At 36.6% G+C, this 14,173-nt stretch overlaps 1 protein-coding gene across 2 annotated transcripts in view; it reads left to right on the top strand.

The window, feature by feature from the left end:
• Window positions 1-13,141, top strand: part of RICTOR (RPTOR independent companion of MTOR complex 2) — a 78,984-nt gene extending 65,843 nt beyond the window's left edge. For both annotated transcript variants that reach the window (XM_057433244.1, XM_057433245.1), the window contains 8 exons: window positions 405-1,434; window positions 4,950-5,127; window positions 6,341-6,425; window positions 7,174-7,407; window positions 8,867-9,019; window positions 9,536-9,659; window positions 10,668-10,806; window positions 10,981-13,141. In XM_057433244.1, coding sequence (XP_057289227.1) covers window positions 405-1,434; window positions 4,950-5,127; window positions 6,341-6,425; window positions 7,174-7,407; window positions 8,867-9,019; window positions 9,536-9,659; window positions 10,668-10,806; window positions 10,981-11,055 — 2,018 coding nt within the window. In that variant the 3' untranslated portion in view covers window positions 11,056-13,141. The remainder of the gene's footprint in view (window positions 1-404; window positions 1,435-4,949; window positions 5,128-6,340; window positions 6,426-7,173; window positions 7,408-8,866; window positions 9,020-9,535; window positions 9,660-10,667; window positions 10,807-10,980) is intronic.
• The last annotated feature ends 1,032 nt before the right edge of the window (window positions 13,142-14,173 follow it).

Below are 14,173 nucleotides of genomic sequence, written 5' to 3'. Positions count from 1 at the left end.
CTATAATATCAATGCATACATTCTCTGGGTGTATGCATACACACAGAATATTAGTGTATTTAAACTCTTGCGTATTTTGAGCATCTAATGCAATTTAATTTTGCTATGGATATTTGGAATTTAAACCATATTTAGATATCATGAAGGAAGCACATTGACTGTAATCCTAGTAGCTGGATATTTGCACTGAAATAAGGTACTGTGGCTTTTCTTTTGAAGCAGTGAGGTCTTCAGCTCAGGTACTCCTTAACATTTGTGCTTTACACTGAGTTAACAAAATGTTAAATTAAAATTGCAGTAAGTCGGTCTCCCACTGTTGGTTTTGTAGAATTATTGCTTACTTTTTTGCAGCGTAGTTGCAAAGACATGTCCACTTCTAGTGACAAAGTCTCATATAATTTCAGGTATGTTCATTATGGAGGATGACCGTTTTGGTAGTACTTCCACTAGCACATTCTTCCTAGATATTACTGAAGATGCAGAACAAATATTTTATGACAGACCTGGACCTTCAAAGGACAAAGACCGTAGTCCCTTTCCTTTTTTTTCTTCTAGTAGGCTTGTGAAAAACCGCATTCTAAACTCTCTTACTCTCCCTAATAAAAAACACAGAAGTAGCAGTGATCCAAAAGCAGGAAAGCTGGCATCATCTGACAGTAAATCAGTCCTGAGGCGAAATCGTACAGTAACAGAACCTTCTGGTAGCATAGAGTTTCCTGCTGGGGAAGAATTAAACCCTGTTTTCAGAGTTCCTAAAATCCAGACTTTACGATTAGAAACTTCTTTTGTTGGAAGTAAGCATATGGAAGATACTGATAGTACCCCAAGTATTGGAGAAAATGATCTGAAGCTGCCAAAAGGTCTTGGAAATGAAATTCACCGTGAAAACACAAGCAGAGAAAAGCTAATAGGAGATGGTACTACGCAAACACATTTCAAGAGTCGTAGCTTAAGTTTTAATACAGATACCACAACAAGTGGCATAAGTTCAATGAGCTCTAGCCCTTCAAGAGAGACTGTAGGTGTGGACACTACAAATGTAGATACTGACTGTGGAAGTTTGAGTACTGTGGTAAGCACAAAAACAGTTAAACCAAGTCTCTGTTCAACTCCACAGTCTAACCACCTGCCTCTCTCAAAGTCCAACTCTGTATCTCTGGTGCCACCAGGCTCTTCTCATACACTTCCTCGAAGAGCCCAGTCTCTTAAAGCTCCTTCTCTTGCTACAATAAAAAGTCTTGCTGACTATAATTTTAGCTACACAAGTTCTCGAGATGCCTTTGGCTATGCTACACTAAAACGCTTACAACAGCAGCGGATGCATCCTTCACTGTCTCACTCAGAAGCCCTGGCATCTCCAGCAAAGGATGTGCTGTTTACTGACACTATTACTATGAAGTCTGGCAGCCTGGATTCTCGGCTAACCCCAAGTCGGTAAGAGATTATAATGTGCTCCTTCCTTCAGAGGTGTAAGGGCAATTAAATGGGAAAAGTGTCTTTCTAGTACCTTGTTGGGTTTTTTTTTTCCAACTTCACCTAAAAGTGACAGTTGTTGCAGGATGATTCATTGGAAGCAGTATCAATACTAGGAGAATAATAGAATGAGAATTCTCAACTCTGTAAGTGCCGTCAGAGAAGCTCAGCTTTCACAGCTGTGCTCAGCCCTTTCAGTGCTGTTAATGGGACAGTGTTTCCTTCTGTTAGATTGGCTTCCTGTTTAATTTTTTAATATCTAAATGCACTCACACTGCTAACATTACTGAAGTTGCAGTCGCACAAAATAGCTTTGACTACACTGCATGAGCCATATTGCAGGAGAAAATTCTCTCAATGCCATTCAGTGAGGTTTTAGGACACGGCCTCCTGCCAGCATGCTATATGTGTGTTCACTGTGATGCTGAGGCAAGTGATGAGATACTGGTACCACTGACAGGAATGTCAGTTTGGCTTCTTAGCTATAACAAAGCAAAGGTTTTACTCATGGCGTTTATTTTTAGATGGCAGTGTCACCTCTTTATTTTTGAGTAATATTAGATGTTCTGAAGACTAATTGGAGAGTTACATAAGCTATCTAGCTCATGACATTGACACTGTTCCCAGCAGCTGCAGTCAGTGCTTAACAGCTTTCTCTTTAAAACTCTTCTACCAGATTTTTCCTTTCAGATTATCTTTTAGCTGGTGCATTGAATTTTCACATTGCTATTGAGAAGGAAAAGATACTTTATATCTCAGCTCTTAGCTAAACATCCTCTCAGGTGAGAGAAGGGGGAGAAGCTATCAGTACATAAGTCGTCTGCTTACTGCACAGAACAGCAAGTCCCTGAACTGCACTCCACATATCCAGCTGAGTGTATATGAGTGCCTGTTTATTGCTATGCATTTTTGTCCTGGTTAAGAGCAACATTCCTTTGCTGATGTTTTCACATGATTCTGCATAGATGTCATAAAAGGAAGTATTTTTCCCTTGGGTCAATTAGAACTAGACTGTGCTGATTAAATTAAGGATGATTCAGTAGTTAAGCTGCATTATCTGGAAATCAGAAGTGCATTTTCTTGCTTTTGTCACTGGCTTCCTGTGCTAATGCAGGAACAAATTGGTGTCATTTCAGTGGTAGTACAGGTTCTGTTGCGGTTGTAGTAATGTTGTACCATTCCTTGCAGTCATGCCTTTGATATGCAAAGCAGTCTTCCTGCAGTGGGCTTTCATCCTGAGACTGCATGCAATGTAATACTAACAGTATTCCTGGTGTTCAGCTGTTCATGGTCTCTTATCATTGGGTAGGCTCAGAGATTTGAGCTGACCAGTTTTAATATTGAACTGAAACAGCTGGTGTGCTCGTATCTCAGAGAAGAAAAAATTGCGGAGATGCATATTACAAGAGATTGTCCAGTTGTGTTGGTAATTTAGCTAATTGATTGGCAAGACTATGATATAGCTAGTACCTGTGTTGCATGTACTGGTTACAGCTGCATGTCTGCCCTGAATAATTGTGGTTCTTTTAATTTCAGAGTATATTACTACTTCCAGAGAAATGTTGTCCCTCTCTGTTGTTAAAGTAATAAATTGGAAGGAAATATTATGTCCTTTTTTCTCTGCCAAGCCTATTTTTGTGTCAGTCTTCAGAAAAATTTCTTTGATTCATACTTCATTGAGAAAATTATTTGTCATAGCAGGTAGCAGATGTAAATTGGGTTTTTTTATTATGTTTCTAGTTGTTCTTTGCATAATTTATTTTGTGAGGCTAAATTTCCCACCTTTGTCTTTAAAGGCCAACTAAAATTTTGATGTGTGTGTCATGAATCCTGACTGTGGCTGTCACCATCTGTTGACATGCTTTCATAAAAACTTACCAGTGTTTATCGCTACTAATGATATATCTGATAACTTTTCCAGGAAAAGCAGGGACAAATTTTAGGATTAATGGTTCTGTCTTTAATTTTATGCTGAGAGTAATTGTAGAATGTTTTATTATGAAATAACTAATGTAATTGGTAATTTTAGGGGTAATTTTAGTATCACAGACCCTTAAGATCCTCAAGTCCAACCATAAATCTAATACTGCCAAGTCTATTGCTAAACAATGTCCCTAAGTAAACATCTACATGACATTTAAATACCTCCAGGGGTGGTGACTCCACCACTTCCTTGGGCAGCCTGTTCCAATGCTTGACAACCCTTTCTATGGAGAAATTTTTCCTAATGCCTAATCTAAGCCTTCCCTGATCTAACTTGAAGCCATTTCCTCCTGTCCTTTTGAAGCATGGCTTGATTTTTATAGTAAAGTCCAGTTCTTCTGTCGTTAGCATTCGTCAGAATTGCTTAGTAGCGAGAAAACTATTGAGATACTCTATAACTTGTGTTCTGTGCATTCTTATTGCATAATCTCTTGAACATTACATGGTCAAACCTTGATAATGTAACTTTTATCTCAGTATGAATCAGTTAACCTCCTAGGGATAAGAATACATTTTAATTGCCCATCTAAACCAAAAGGTAATAGAAAATTATTTCTAAAGAAGATTATTTCTGAAGCGGAAAGTCAAGAAATTAAATGCTTATTGTACTTTAGCTCCCAGTGTATAATAATTTACTGTAAAATAATTAAAATCTGCTGTTCTTGAGGTGTGTCTCTTTACTAGGAAGCTTTAACCCAGTGTATATAGACCATCGACATAGGTTGATTGGAAGAAAACATTTACTGGTTTTATCTTTAACAAAAAGTGAAATGACAGATGGCCCAATGAGAAATTTCCATCATCAGGACTCTGATCAGCACTGAGGATTCCCACCTCCTCTCTCCCATCCTGTTTTCCTAACCTATTTCTTTTTTTGTTACTTGTCACAGTCAACTCTGCTCACTGTGCAGGTTCAGGTTTGTCCTCTGCACATTCACCTTGAGCCAATTCTTCCTCCATGCTTGGGTGACCTAATGCGTGGCAGCTTTGAGTACAGGAAAAAAGTTCCTTGCTTGCATTGCTAGTTCTGTAGCAAGCTCAAACTTTGCATTTGCAGGATGTGCCTGCTTAGCTTAGAGTTTCTGAGTATCCAGGGGAGATAGACTCAGTGTATAGGTACATTTCAGAATATGGCAGTTAGCAGTTTCAATATTTACTGACTCTGTCTGGGCTGTAAATCTTTGAAGCCTAGGAAGCTGGAGAAGATTTGTGGTTTCGCAGCCACAACATCGCAAAAGTTTCATTTTGCTATTTTGCAAGTCCTTCTAGGACTTTAGAAGAAAAAGTACTTGTCCGAGGAACTGGCAAACTATGCAATACAGTACAAGACAGAAAAAAGCAATGAGCCTGTAGTTGTAATTTCTCAAAGTAACAGGCTCTGGGTTCTGCAGCGGGAAGGTGAGAATAGTCATAGTGTCAGCAGTCCTTCTAACTTTTAATGTGCCAGAATGAGAAATGTACCTGGATTGTGAGTTGTTATTTCAATGTTGCAGGTTCATGAAAGCTTTAAGTTATGCTTCATTAGATAAAGAAGATCTGTTAAGTCCTATTAACCAAAACACACTTCAGCGTTCCTCTTCTGTTCGCTCGATGGTTTCTAATGCTACATACGGTAGCTCTGATGATTACATTGGCCTTGCTCTCCCAGTGGATATCAATGAAATATTTCAGGTATGTATGTGATAAGTTACTGGGGTTATTTGCACTTTCATACTGAAAGGTAGTCGACTGTTGCATTTTCATCAGAATAGATTAGATCTAGAGAAATGGGGAAAAATGGATGTGGTACTTCCAAGGAATGCATTTTGGAGAGCAAGAGTTTCTAACTCAGTTTATAGAAAATTGTTGGCTTTGTATTGGGCAGATAACACAGACAGGGTTGAAGAGTGTTAAACAATGGTAGCATAAATAATGTCAGAAGATCTTTAGTTGACATCGGCTTTTGTACTAAAATCTGCATAGTCTGTGGACATTTGTTAGCACCTCTTTAGCCAACTAATTGAAACACTTATTGGTCAATGGTGATATGCATTATCCCACAGTAAACTTCCTGCTACCGTTAGTTTGATGTGTACATATGTAGTCATAGCAGTAAATTATATTGTCTTTACTTAACCTCATATATATATATATGCATATATTTAGGTTAAACCAGATTATTTTAAATGTCTTACCAATTGCCACCTTTCTGCATGGTTAAAATGCATTCCCATCTCAAATTGATGCATCACAGGGTTTAATATACTGTTAATTATCAAAAGCAGAGCGTTGCCTATTGCAAAGGTAAATCAGTGGGCTTCCTTGTCTTTAGTTTACTTAGTCTTTGTCTTTCAAACCCAAGTAATTTCTTAGAAACCTCAAAATTTAGTAAAACTAGAGCAAAGTCAAGATTGTCCATCATACCTGCTTATATTCTCCTTTGATGAAATAACTACTTTTTCTTTCTCCTTTGCTGCCTTTTTGGCATATTTACATTCTCTCTCAAGTCTTTTTGCAGAGTTATGTCTTGACAATACTACATCTTATTGACAACATTTTAGATGTCCTGTGTGGTTTTGCACTGCTCTCCTGATACCTCCAGTGGTGTCGAGTGATCATGGACAGATCATTAGTATCCACTTCTGGGTCACAGGTTTCCTTGCAGCCTGTCACCACTGTTTTAAAATTTACTGACTATTTGTAAGCCTTGCTTAGTAAATGTTCATTCACGAATGTATGTTTTTCTCATTGGCTTTCCTTTAGTACTCATGAGCCCATTCTTAATTTCTCTAATCGGATCTTTTTTTCTGAAGTAAGAGATGTACAAGACTTTATTTTGTCATAAAATCTGTTCTTCCTTTATGTATGGCTATCATCTATGTTAATTTTCACTTGAATATTCCAGGTGAAGGAAACTCCATATTTCCAGAAGAAAACCACACCTCCATTTGATGATCATGGGACTAAGATCTTTGCACCTGATGCAGGAGGTACTGCTTTCTTTCCTTTGCTGTACCTTTCTGTTGTGTATTTGTATACGATAGCTGTTGTTTTACCTCCTAGTTAACTGGAACTGTACTACAAGCACTTTGAACACCCAAATAGACATACGTTACTGACATTTTTTTTTCATGGTTGTTGTTGATGCAATATATAAAGCTGATTTTCCAGAAAATGTGTTTCTGTAGCTTGCTAAATTTCAAAATTGTTCAAAATTATATTTGTTAATATTTCCATTTTGGGAAGAGCATGTTACTAAAGTGTCTTCATCTTGTTTCTGCAGTGTTGAGTAGTTTCTTCCTACTACAGGCACTAAGTTACAGGATTAATTGTGTTTCTGTGTTCATTGGTACATGTGTTGTTTAAACGTTAGTATATTGTTGTGCTAATCTTGTTTGACACTGTGAAAATCAGTAATGTATTAGTGTTACGTGGGTATTATTAATGCTGACATAATTCAGGACTTACGACACATCAGCTTACAGTAAGTATGTACAGTGTGTGTTTTTGCAGGTTGAATTATGTCCTTTGCCATGATTCCTTACATGTGATAAGCTGAGATTAAAATGTGGTACCTGTTTCCCAAATGCTAACAATCTTGGGAGCTTAACCACTGAAAAGTTTCTATTCTTGACACACATATACCCTCTCCAGGCTTAAAAGGGGAAATTTAATTGAAATAATGGTTGCTGGGTTTTGTTGTTTTTTTTTTTCTGATGTCTAATTGCTTATCTACAGGTCTTCCATCAGGTACAGGTGATGTTGTCAAAAGCCCTTTTCAGATGCTCCGACAGCAGATCAGTCTCACAGAAATAATGAATACCAGCCGTTCAGATGCCTCCCAGTTTTTAGAAGGTACAGAGGATACAGGGCTGCAGGAGCACACAGATGAGAACTGCCTTTACTGTGTCTGTGTTCAAATACTGGGTTATCAGCCTAGCAGTAAAGTGAACTCTTCATATGGTCGTACAGGTTAGTGTTCCTTGTGGGGAAATGTGGTAAAACTGAAGGAAAATAGTGAATTTTGTTCATGTTGAAAATGTATTAATCTGTGAGGGTTTCTTTTTCTTACTGACTATTGACCTTGAAATTAATACTCCATAGTAAGCTCATTGTGCAACCAGTGGTATTTCTATGGTCATTTTCAGCTTCTTGATTTCTAGTAGTGTTAGTATGACTGGGTGCCTGCATGATTTTTTTTTTCAATATTTCTAAGAGCTTATCAAAATATGAAATTTGAAATCTTATTTAGTATTTAAACTCTGTGTCCTGGAAACAGGTGCTTGCTGTCAAGCTTATGAAAAGTCTGACTTCAGAGAAAGTCTGTACCGTAAAACAAAAATAAAGGAAATCTAAAGAGTCTTTTGAAGTTGAGCTGTAATTTCTGGGATTTAGTCATCTTCCTTTATATTTTGAGATTAAGATCAGATTCAGTATATTTTTTCCTAACCTCCCTCTGCAGAGCTTGAAGTTACGTGACTGTTTGGAATCTCTAATAGAAACATAATCCAGTAATGGATACCTAGTAGGAATAATCATGGTTTTACAATAGTGTTGCAGATGAGCTAGTAGCACATAAAGAATACTGTCGACAAAGGGGACAATGTGAGGAATGGCCCAGAAAGCAGAGTTTGAGCTTAAGTTCAATGTCAAGAAAGGATGGCAAATAAAATCCCAGGTGTAGTCTTCAAGTAGTGAAGGGATTAGAGGTATGGCAGAGCCAGGCTCTTGTCAGGCATGCAGCCAAAGGACAGGAGGGCAGGAACATGTGCTGGAGGAGTAGAAATTCCAGTTGAACATAAGGGGAAGGAACCTCTTTGCAGTGTAAAATAACCTCATTTTGAGGTGAGCAAGACCTTCAACCGTCAGCCTTCTTTGAGCAAGAGGTTGAACTAGATGATCTGCAGGAGTCACTTCAGACCTATGTTTTTCTGTGGTTGCTAACTGTGCAACAATTAGAAGTTTGGATATTATATTTATCTCATTAAATCAAAAATACCAAAGGCTGTGGATAGTGAAAGCTCCCAGAAGAATCTTACTTCTCACATCTTTCTGTTGATGAAGTCAGCTTTCTGCAACACCTGCGTTAATTGTATGAACAGAAAAAATTACACATGTGCAAAAGCATCTTTATTATGTTATGTAAAATAGAGCAAAGATATATCAATAAGAGCTGTCTGTGTAATCACACTTTTTAGGCTTCTGTTAGTGTCTAAAAGAGCTTATTGGTTTTGACTATTTTGAGATTCAAAACCAGTGATTTATAGATACTTTGATTTGTCCAAAATCAGCATCTAGTTTCCAGATGGCTTATATGTACAATACTTCATGCATCAGTGTCTTGAATGCTTATCATTGTTGGAAAATTAGAAAAGCATTTGAAGTGAGGAAAACTGTGAATAACAAAGATACAACATCATGTTTATGTCAGATTTTTCAGACATTCCATATACTGACTGGTGTGGGCAGACCATACACAATCACTTAGATGTGCATTCCTCCAAATTTTCTGGAATTTCAGGCTGTAGTGATGCAGTATCCCATGGTTCAGCTAGCAGCACCAAGAGTACAGAACTTATGCTAGGTAAGTTTGGAAACTTTTTTGTTTATTAAAGACTAACTCTAAAAGTATTTTAGGTATTGCTTTTGCTATACAACATTTCTGCAGGTTATTAAAATAGCTCTGAATTTCTGTAAAGAGAAAGACATTCCTCTCAGGCTGATGTTTTATGTTTTGAATTGTTGTAATTTCTTAGGAAGTAGCTGCTTGCTAACTCTGCAGCATCTGATAGAAACAGAGCAGATAATCACTCACCCAGATTGCAGCATGGTTTAGTGGTAGGGACAGCACTGTAATTGAATCCTACAGGCTTTTCCATTTATGAAATGGTAGTATACCTTATTAAAATCTATATTAATTCCTGAAAGTAGAATTTTTTTTAAGTTTTATATTCAAATGAAGTATTTATTAAAAGTTCAGAATACATACATAAGTGCATATGTATGTGTTTATGGAATCCTAAAACAGACTTACTTGGCATAAGATCAGCACAAAGATTATTCTGTTTAAACTCCCATCTTGTTTAATTTGTTTTTCCAGGAGTAAAATCAATCCCAGATGATACACCAGTGTGCAGAATACTTCTGCGGAAGGAAGTCTTACGTTTAGTCATCAATTTGAGTAGTTCAGTAGGAACTAAGGGCCATGAAACTGGACTGCTGACGTAAGTTAAATAAATTTCAGATGTTTTAGCAGTTATGTATACGCTCAATGTTAATCACTACCTCAGAGATCTTATTTCTTACTCCTCAAAAAATTGTAAGCAGGTATGATTGAACATAACATAAAGGCTAAACAAAGAATTGTTCTTCTAGTGTTTTTGCTCTCTCTTTGATTTCTTACTCTTCCCCAGTCTTTCTAAAATCGGTAGTTCAACTATAGTGATATTCCTTTACATACACAGTGTATCATACATCTTAAAAAAAAAACAACAAACTAAAAAACCAAACCAAATAAACCAGTAATTCTTTTTTGTTATTTTGCCAAAAAAATATATATCAGATAAAGAGAATAACAAACTGAAAGTAACTTCTTGAGAAACACGAATTTGCTTCAAGCAAGAATGCAACTACTGGTATTAATTTATAGGGGGGAAAAAAAAAAGGTGTTAAAATACTGGAATATAAATCCAGGTACCAAATATCATAATAAAACCTGTAGGTTCCCGGCATAGTGACGTGGGAAATTTGCATATGACTGCTACAAGAAAATGAAGAAATGCTCATTTTAGTTTTAACAATGGTTACAGGCAATTAAGTTAGCTTTTTCAGATTTCTCTTATTACTGCTGTACATGTGGGTGCCAGTTCTTTAATATACTGTTCTATGTTTCTATGTCTGTTATTTTAAGGGTAGGTGATTCCCAGGTGTACAGCAATTCTCTGCAACTTTAAAAATTGTATATTCTGTTTAATCTCACTTGCAGTACAAAGTGCCCTTATGTTCTTGCTTTTGTCATACCTGGAATTTATAATGCCTAGTAATGAAGAGTTCTACTTTAATGATGACAATCAAAATCTAATTGAATGTTTTTTGGTGTTTTTTTTTCATTTAAATATGATGGAAACTTGTTTGAGATTTAACAAAGCTTTGTTTTTCTGTGTGTGGGCTTTTTTGTTTGTTTTTTTTTTGGGGGGGGGGGGGGTTGGTTTTGTTTTGTTTGTTTTTTCCAGAATTAAGGAGAAGTATCCCCAAGCATTTGATGACATATGCCTTTACTCTGAGGTGTCCTACTTGTTAGCACATTGTACATTTCGGCTTCCATCTAGAAGGTTCATTCAGGAACTATTTCAAGATGTACAGTTCTTACAAGTAAGTGGAGCATTCAGATGTGTTGAATGCACTAAATTGCACCAGCTGTGTGCAGGTTTCATATTGTGAATAATGGATGCTTTCAGATATATCTTAAAAGGAACCCATTTTATGATACCTATTTACCAAAAATCACTAATGACATGAATACTTCTTCTTGCCTTTTTCTCTTAGATGCATGAAGAAGCAGAGGCTATTTTAGCAACACCAACAAAGCCTCCAGTGATCGATACATCAACTGAATCCTGACCTCTGTCTCATGCAGTGCATTGCATATAGACTTTCTGAAATCCTCGGACAGCCTCTGACTGACTGGATAAAAGGCTTCAAGTATCATCTGCTACACCGTTCCAGAAGCTGCTGGTACCTGAAGACTGAACTGAAAACTTTCTTCCTCAACCAATTACTGTCCAAGTCTTTTGAGCCCTTTGGGGATTTATTAAACATTACCATAGTTTTAATAATAGTAATTATCAGTATATGCAAGAGCCAAGCACTGAACACCTCCACAATTTTTCATTTCATTGGAAAAAACAAACAAACAAATAGGACAACATGCAGAGACATCTTTTTTTGATTGACTTTCAATTCTGTTCCAGAGAAGTAGAATGATGCCTTGCTTTTTAAATGCTGGATACCAGGAATCAGAGAGAGATATGAGGGTGCGTTCCGTTGCCAGCAATGGGGATCTGTGCTGTAATCTTGGAGAATAGGGGATTAATGTTAGTGTTAGCCTTTCTCTGTTTGTTTTTGTACTGTTTATAACACTACTTGGAGGTTTGTAACTTCAGACAAAAAGAAAAGCCTCAGTGACACTGAGGTTTCCTTTAAGTTATTTTAATATTGCTATAGTTCTGAGTCATTTTATTAGCAGTCTCTCCAATTTCATGACATTTACATACATGTATCTTATCTGAACCAGTTAAGGACTTTCACTACAGTTTGATTTTTAAAAATAACAAATCATTTAAACTTAAAATGCTGAAATCAGATTGTTCTCCCTGAATGATATGCATGCATTTGCAGTTTCTACATTCATGCTCATATAGTACGAATGTTGGTCTTACTCTTAACCAAAATCCTTTAAAAAGCATGATTTGTATAAGATAAATGAATATTGCATAAAGTAAACTTGAAGACATTTAATCATTGCTGCTTTTGTGAGAAGACATAATATGAGTGTTTTCCAAGCTCTGTGGAAACAGCCTTTTTTAAAAACAAAGATTTATTTGGATTTTCAATGGATGAGTGATCAAGCATCAGACAGTACTAATAATTGTAGTGAAAAGCCTTACGTACCAAATTTTGGAGCAGCAGTACTTATAATTTTATACTGGTATTTAGGACTTGTTGCAAAAGTTAAATGAGACAGTGACTGTTGGTGACTGAAATAGTTGCCTCAGTCTTGTTGCTGGTGAGGTTTCTAAATTAATGAGTGCAAGTTGTAAAAAAAAAAAAAAAGTAAGAATCCCTGTCAATTTTACACTTTTATTATGGATCTAGAGATTCAGAAGCCTTTATACGAAGGTAATATAAATATATGCAAATGTGTATATACAGTAGCATGGCCACCTTTGTTAGAATGCCTGTAATAGAAGGGATTACCCTTTGATTTTGATATAGGAATAACTCAGCTGGACTGTACTAAGTAGAACGTATTTTTTCCATTCACTTTTACCATTTTTTATAATTGTCAGATTAATACTTAAGTGAAGATAAGTGGAATTTATCCTGACGCTCACAACTCTGTTCTTCCTAGCTATGCTACTGGAGATTTCAATAGATAGTCCTGTGAACAGTAAAACAAGACACATAAGCACTGCTTTGTAGCTATCACTTCACTGAGTTTTTGTGTGCACTGCATACCATCACATTCTGGTAAAGCAGATTGTAAACTGCTGCTCACCATTAAATTTAGTTCCTAAGATTATCTTCCCATGACTTCCCACTGAAAGAAGGAGCAAAAAGAAACTGGTTTAACTCTTCTGTGGTCAGTGACACAAATAACACATCTGTGTGTCAAGGCATGTTTGAAATGCTCTGAAAATATCCGGTAACTATTGGACTTCTGCTCATAAGAGATAAATGCTTCTGTTAAAACCAAAATGTCAATCACAGTAGACCAAATAGTGGTATAAACTCCAAAGGAAATAATGTAGTTTTCCCAAAAATGGGGCTAGCGTATCATATACCGTAGTTTCAAACACTACCTCAGTTAGGCTAGAGTATGAGAGATTTGTTTTAATAACTAGATGGGGTTACATTGAACAGCTCCATGTTATTTTTCTGCAGTTAAAGCAAAATAAACAAGTTTTATCACCTGCATTTAGAAAAAACCAAACACCTTTTTTCATTTGTTACCAGTTTAACCTGTAGCACTTAACACAGGAAGCACTATACAAAGGCCTCTGATTATAAAAAGGTAAGCAAAAGCGGTGTTAATACGTTTTTGAAAGACTCTCCATCCTGAAATGCTTACCTCTTCTGAAGTAACTCACTTGTGTGGGGATCCATGACAACAGATACCTGATGTAAAAATTACGGCTGCAGATTCAGATGTAAAACATGATTTATTTTTTCCCTGAAAATGTATGAGTGTCAGTAGATTTCAACAAGTACACATAGATGATGGGAAGTCTGTACTGTACATAATATACAACATTTCCAGAATGAATTTACTTATTTACAGTAAGCTCACATTAGTGTTTCATTTTAATTGGCAAATGAAGGGATGCTATAATTGAAGGAATCTGATATTGGCCTAGTTATAAACTGTGAATTTCCGATTCTATAGATTTTCGTTTTCAGATATCCCTTTCAGAGTTGTTATATTGGGGTTTTATTTGCTTCATGATAAAACTTAAGAAAATAGTAGTAAATAACAGTTGTGCTTATATTAACCCTGATTAATAGTCCTTCCACTTCTCTTGAAAAGGTTTGCAAGGGAAGCTGACAGGCCACCTGCTTTGTGATTTTTCCAAGCCAGACAGTTGCTGATGTAAATTCTTGAATAAAGGGTGAAGTATGTAACCTTCACTTGCACTATATAGTAATACAGTTTGGTTGCTGTGGCAAAGGAAACTCCCAAATGATTAATTATGCTAACAGAAAATGCTCAGCTCTGATGTGAAAGCCTTTGTGGGAAGGAGAAGCTGGCTCTACTATGTTAGGGGGCTAGTTTTCTTAAGTCTGCTTCTACAGTCAGTGCAAGGGGAGAGCCTTTTCAAAGGCCAGACAGCTAACTAAAGGTCTCCGAGTTACTTCCCCAAGGGCCTGTTTCTCTCCATGAGTGGGATTAGGGAGGAGGATGGAGCTAGGTGCTGCAAGTGCCCTTTTGGAGAGAGACTTTTTCAGCTGTCTGAAATTT

Source organism: Pezoporus wallicus, unplaced genomic scaffold (assembly GCF_028554395.1).
Source record: "Pezoporus wallicus isolate ANWC-B61680 ecotype Strahan unplaced genomic scaffold, APGP_CSIRO_Pwel_v1 contig_5601, whole genome shotgun sequence".
NCBI lineage: Eukaryota > Metazoa > Chordata > Aves > Psittaciformes > Psittacidae > Pezoporus > Pezoporus wallicus.
The sequence above is the reverse complement of the archived record's forward strand: the minus strand, read 5'-3'. Positions and strand labels throughout refer to the sequence as shown.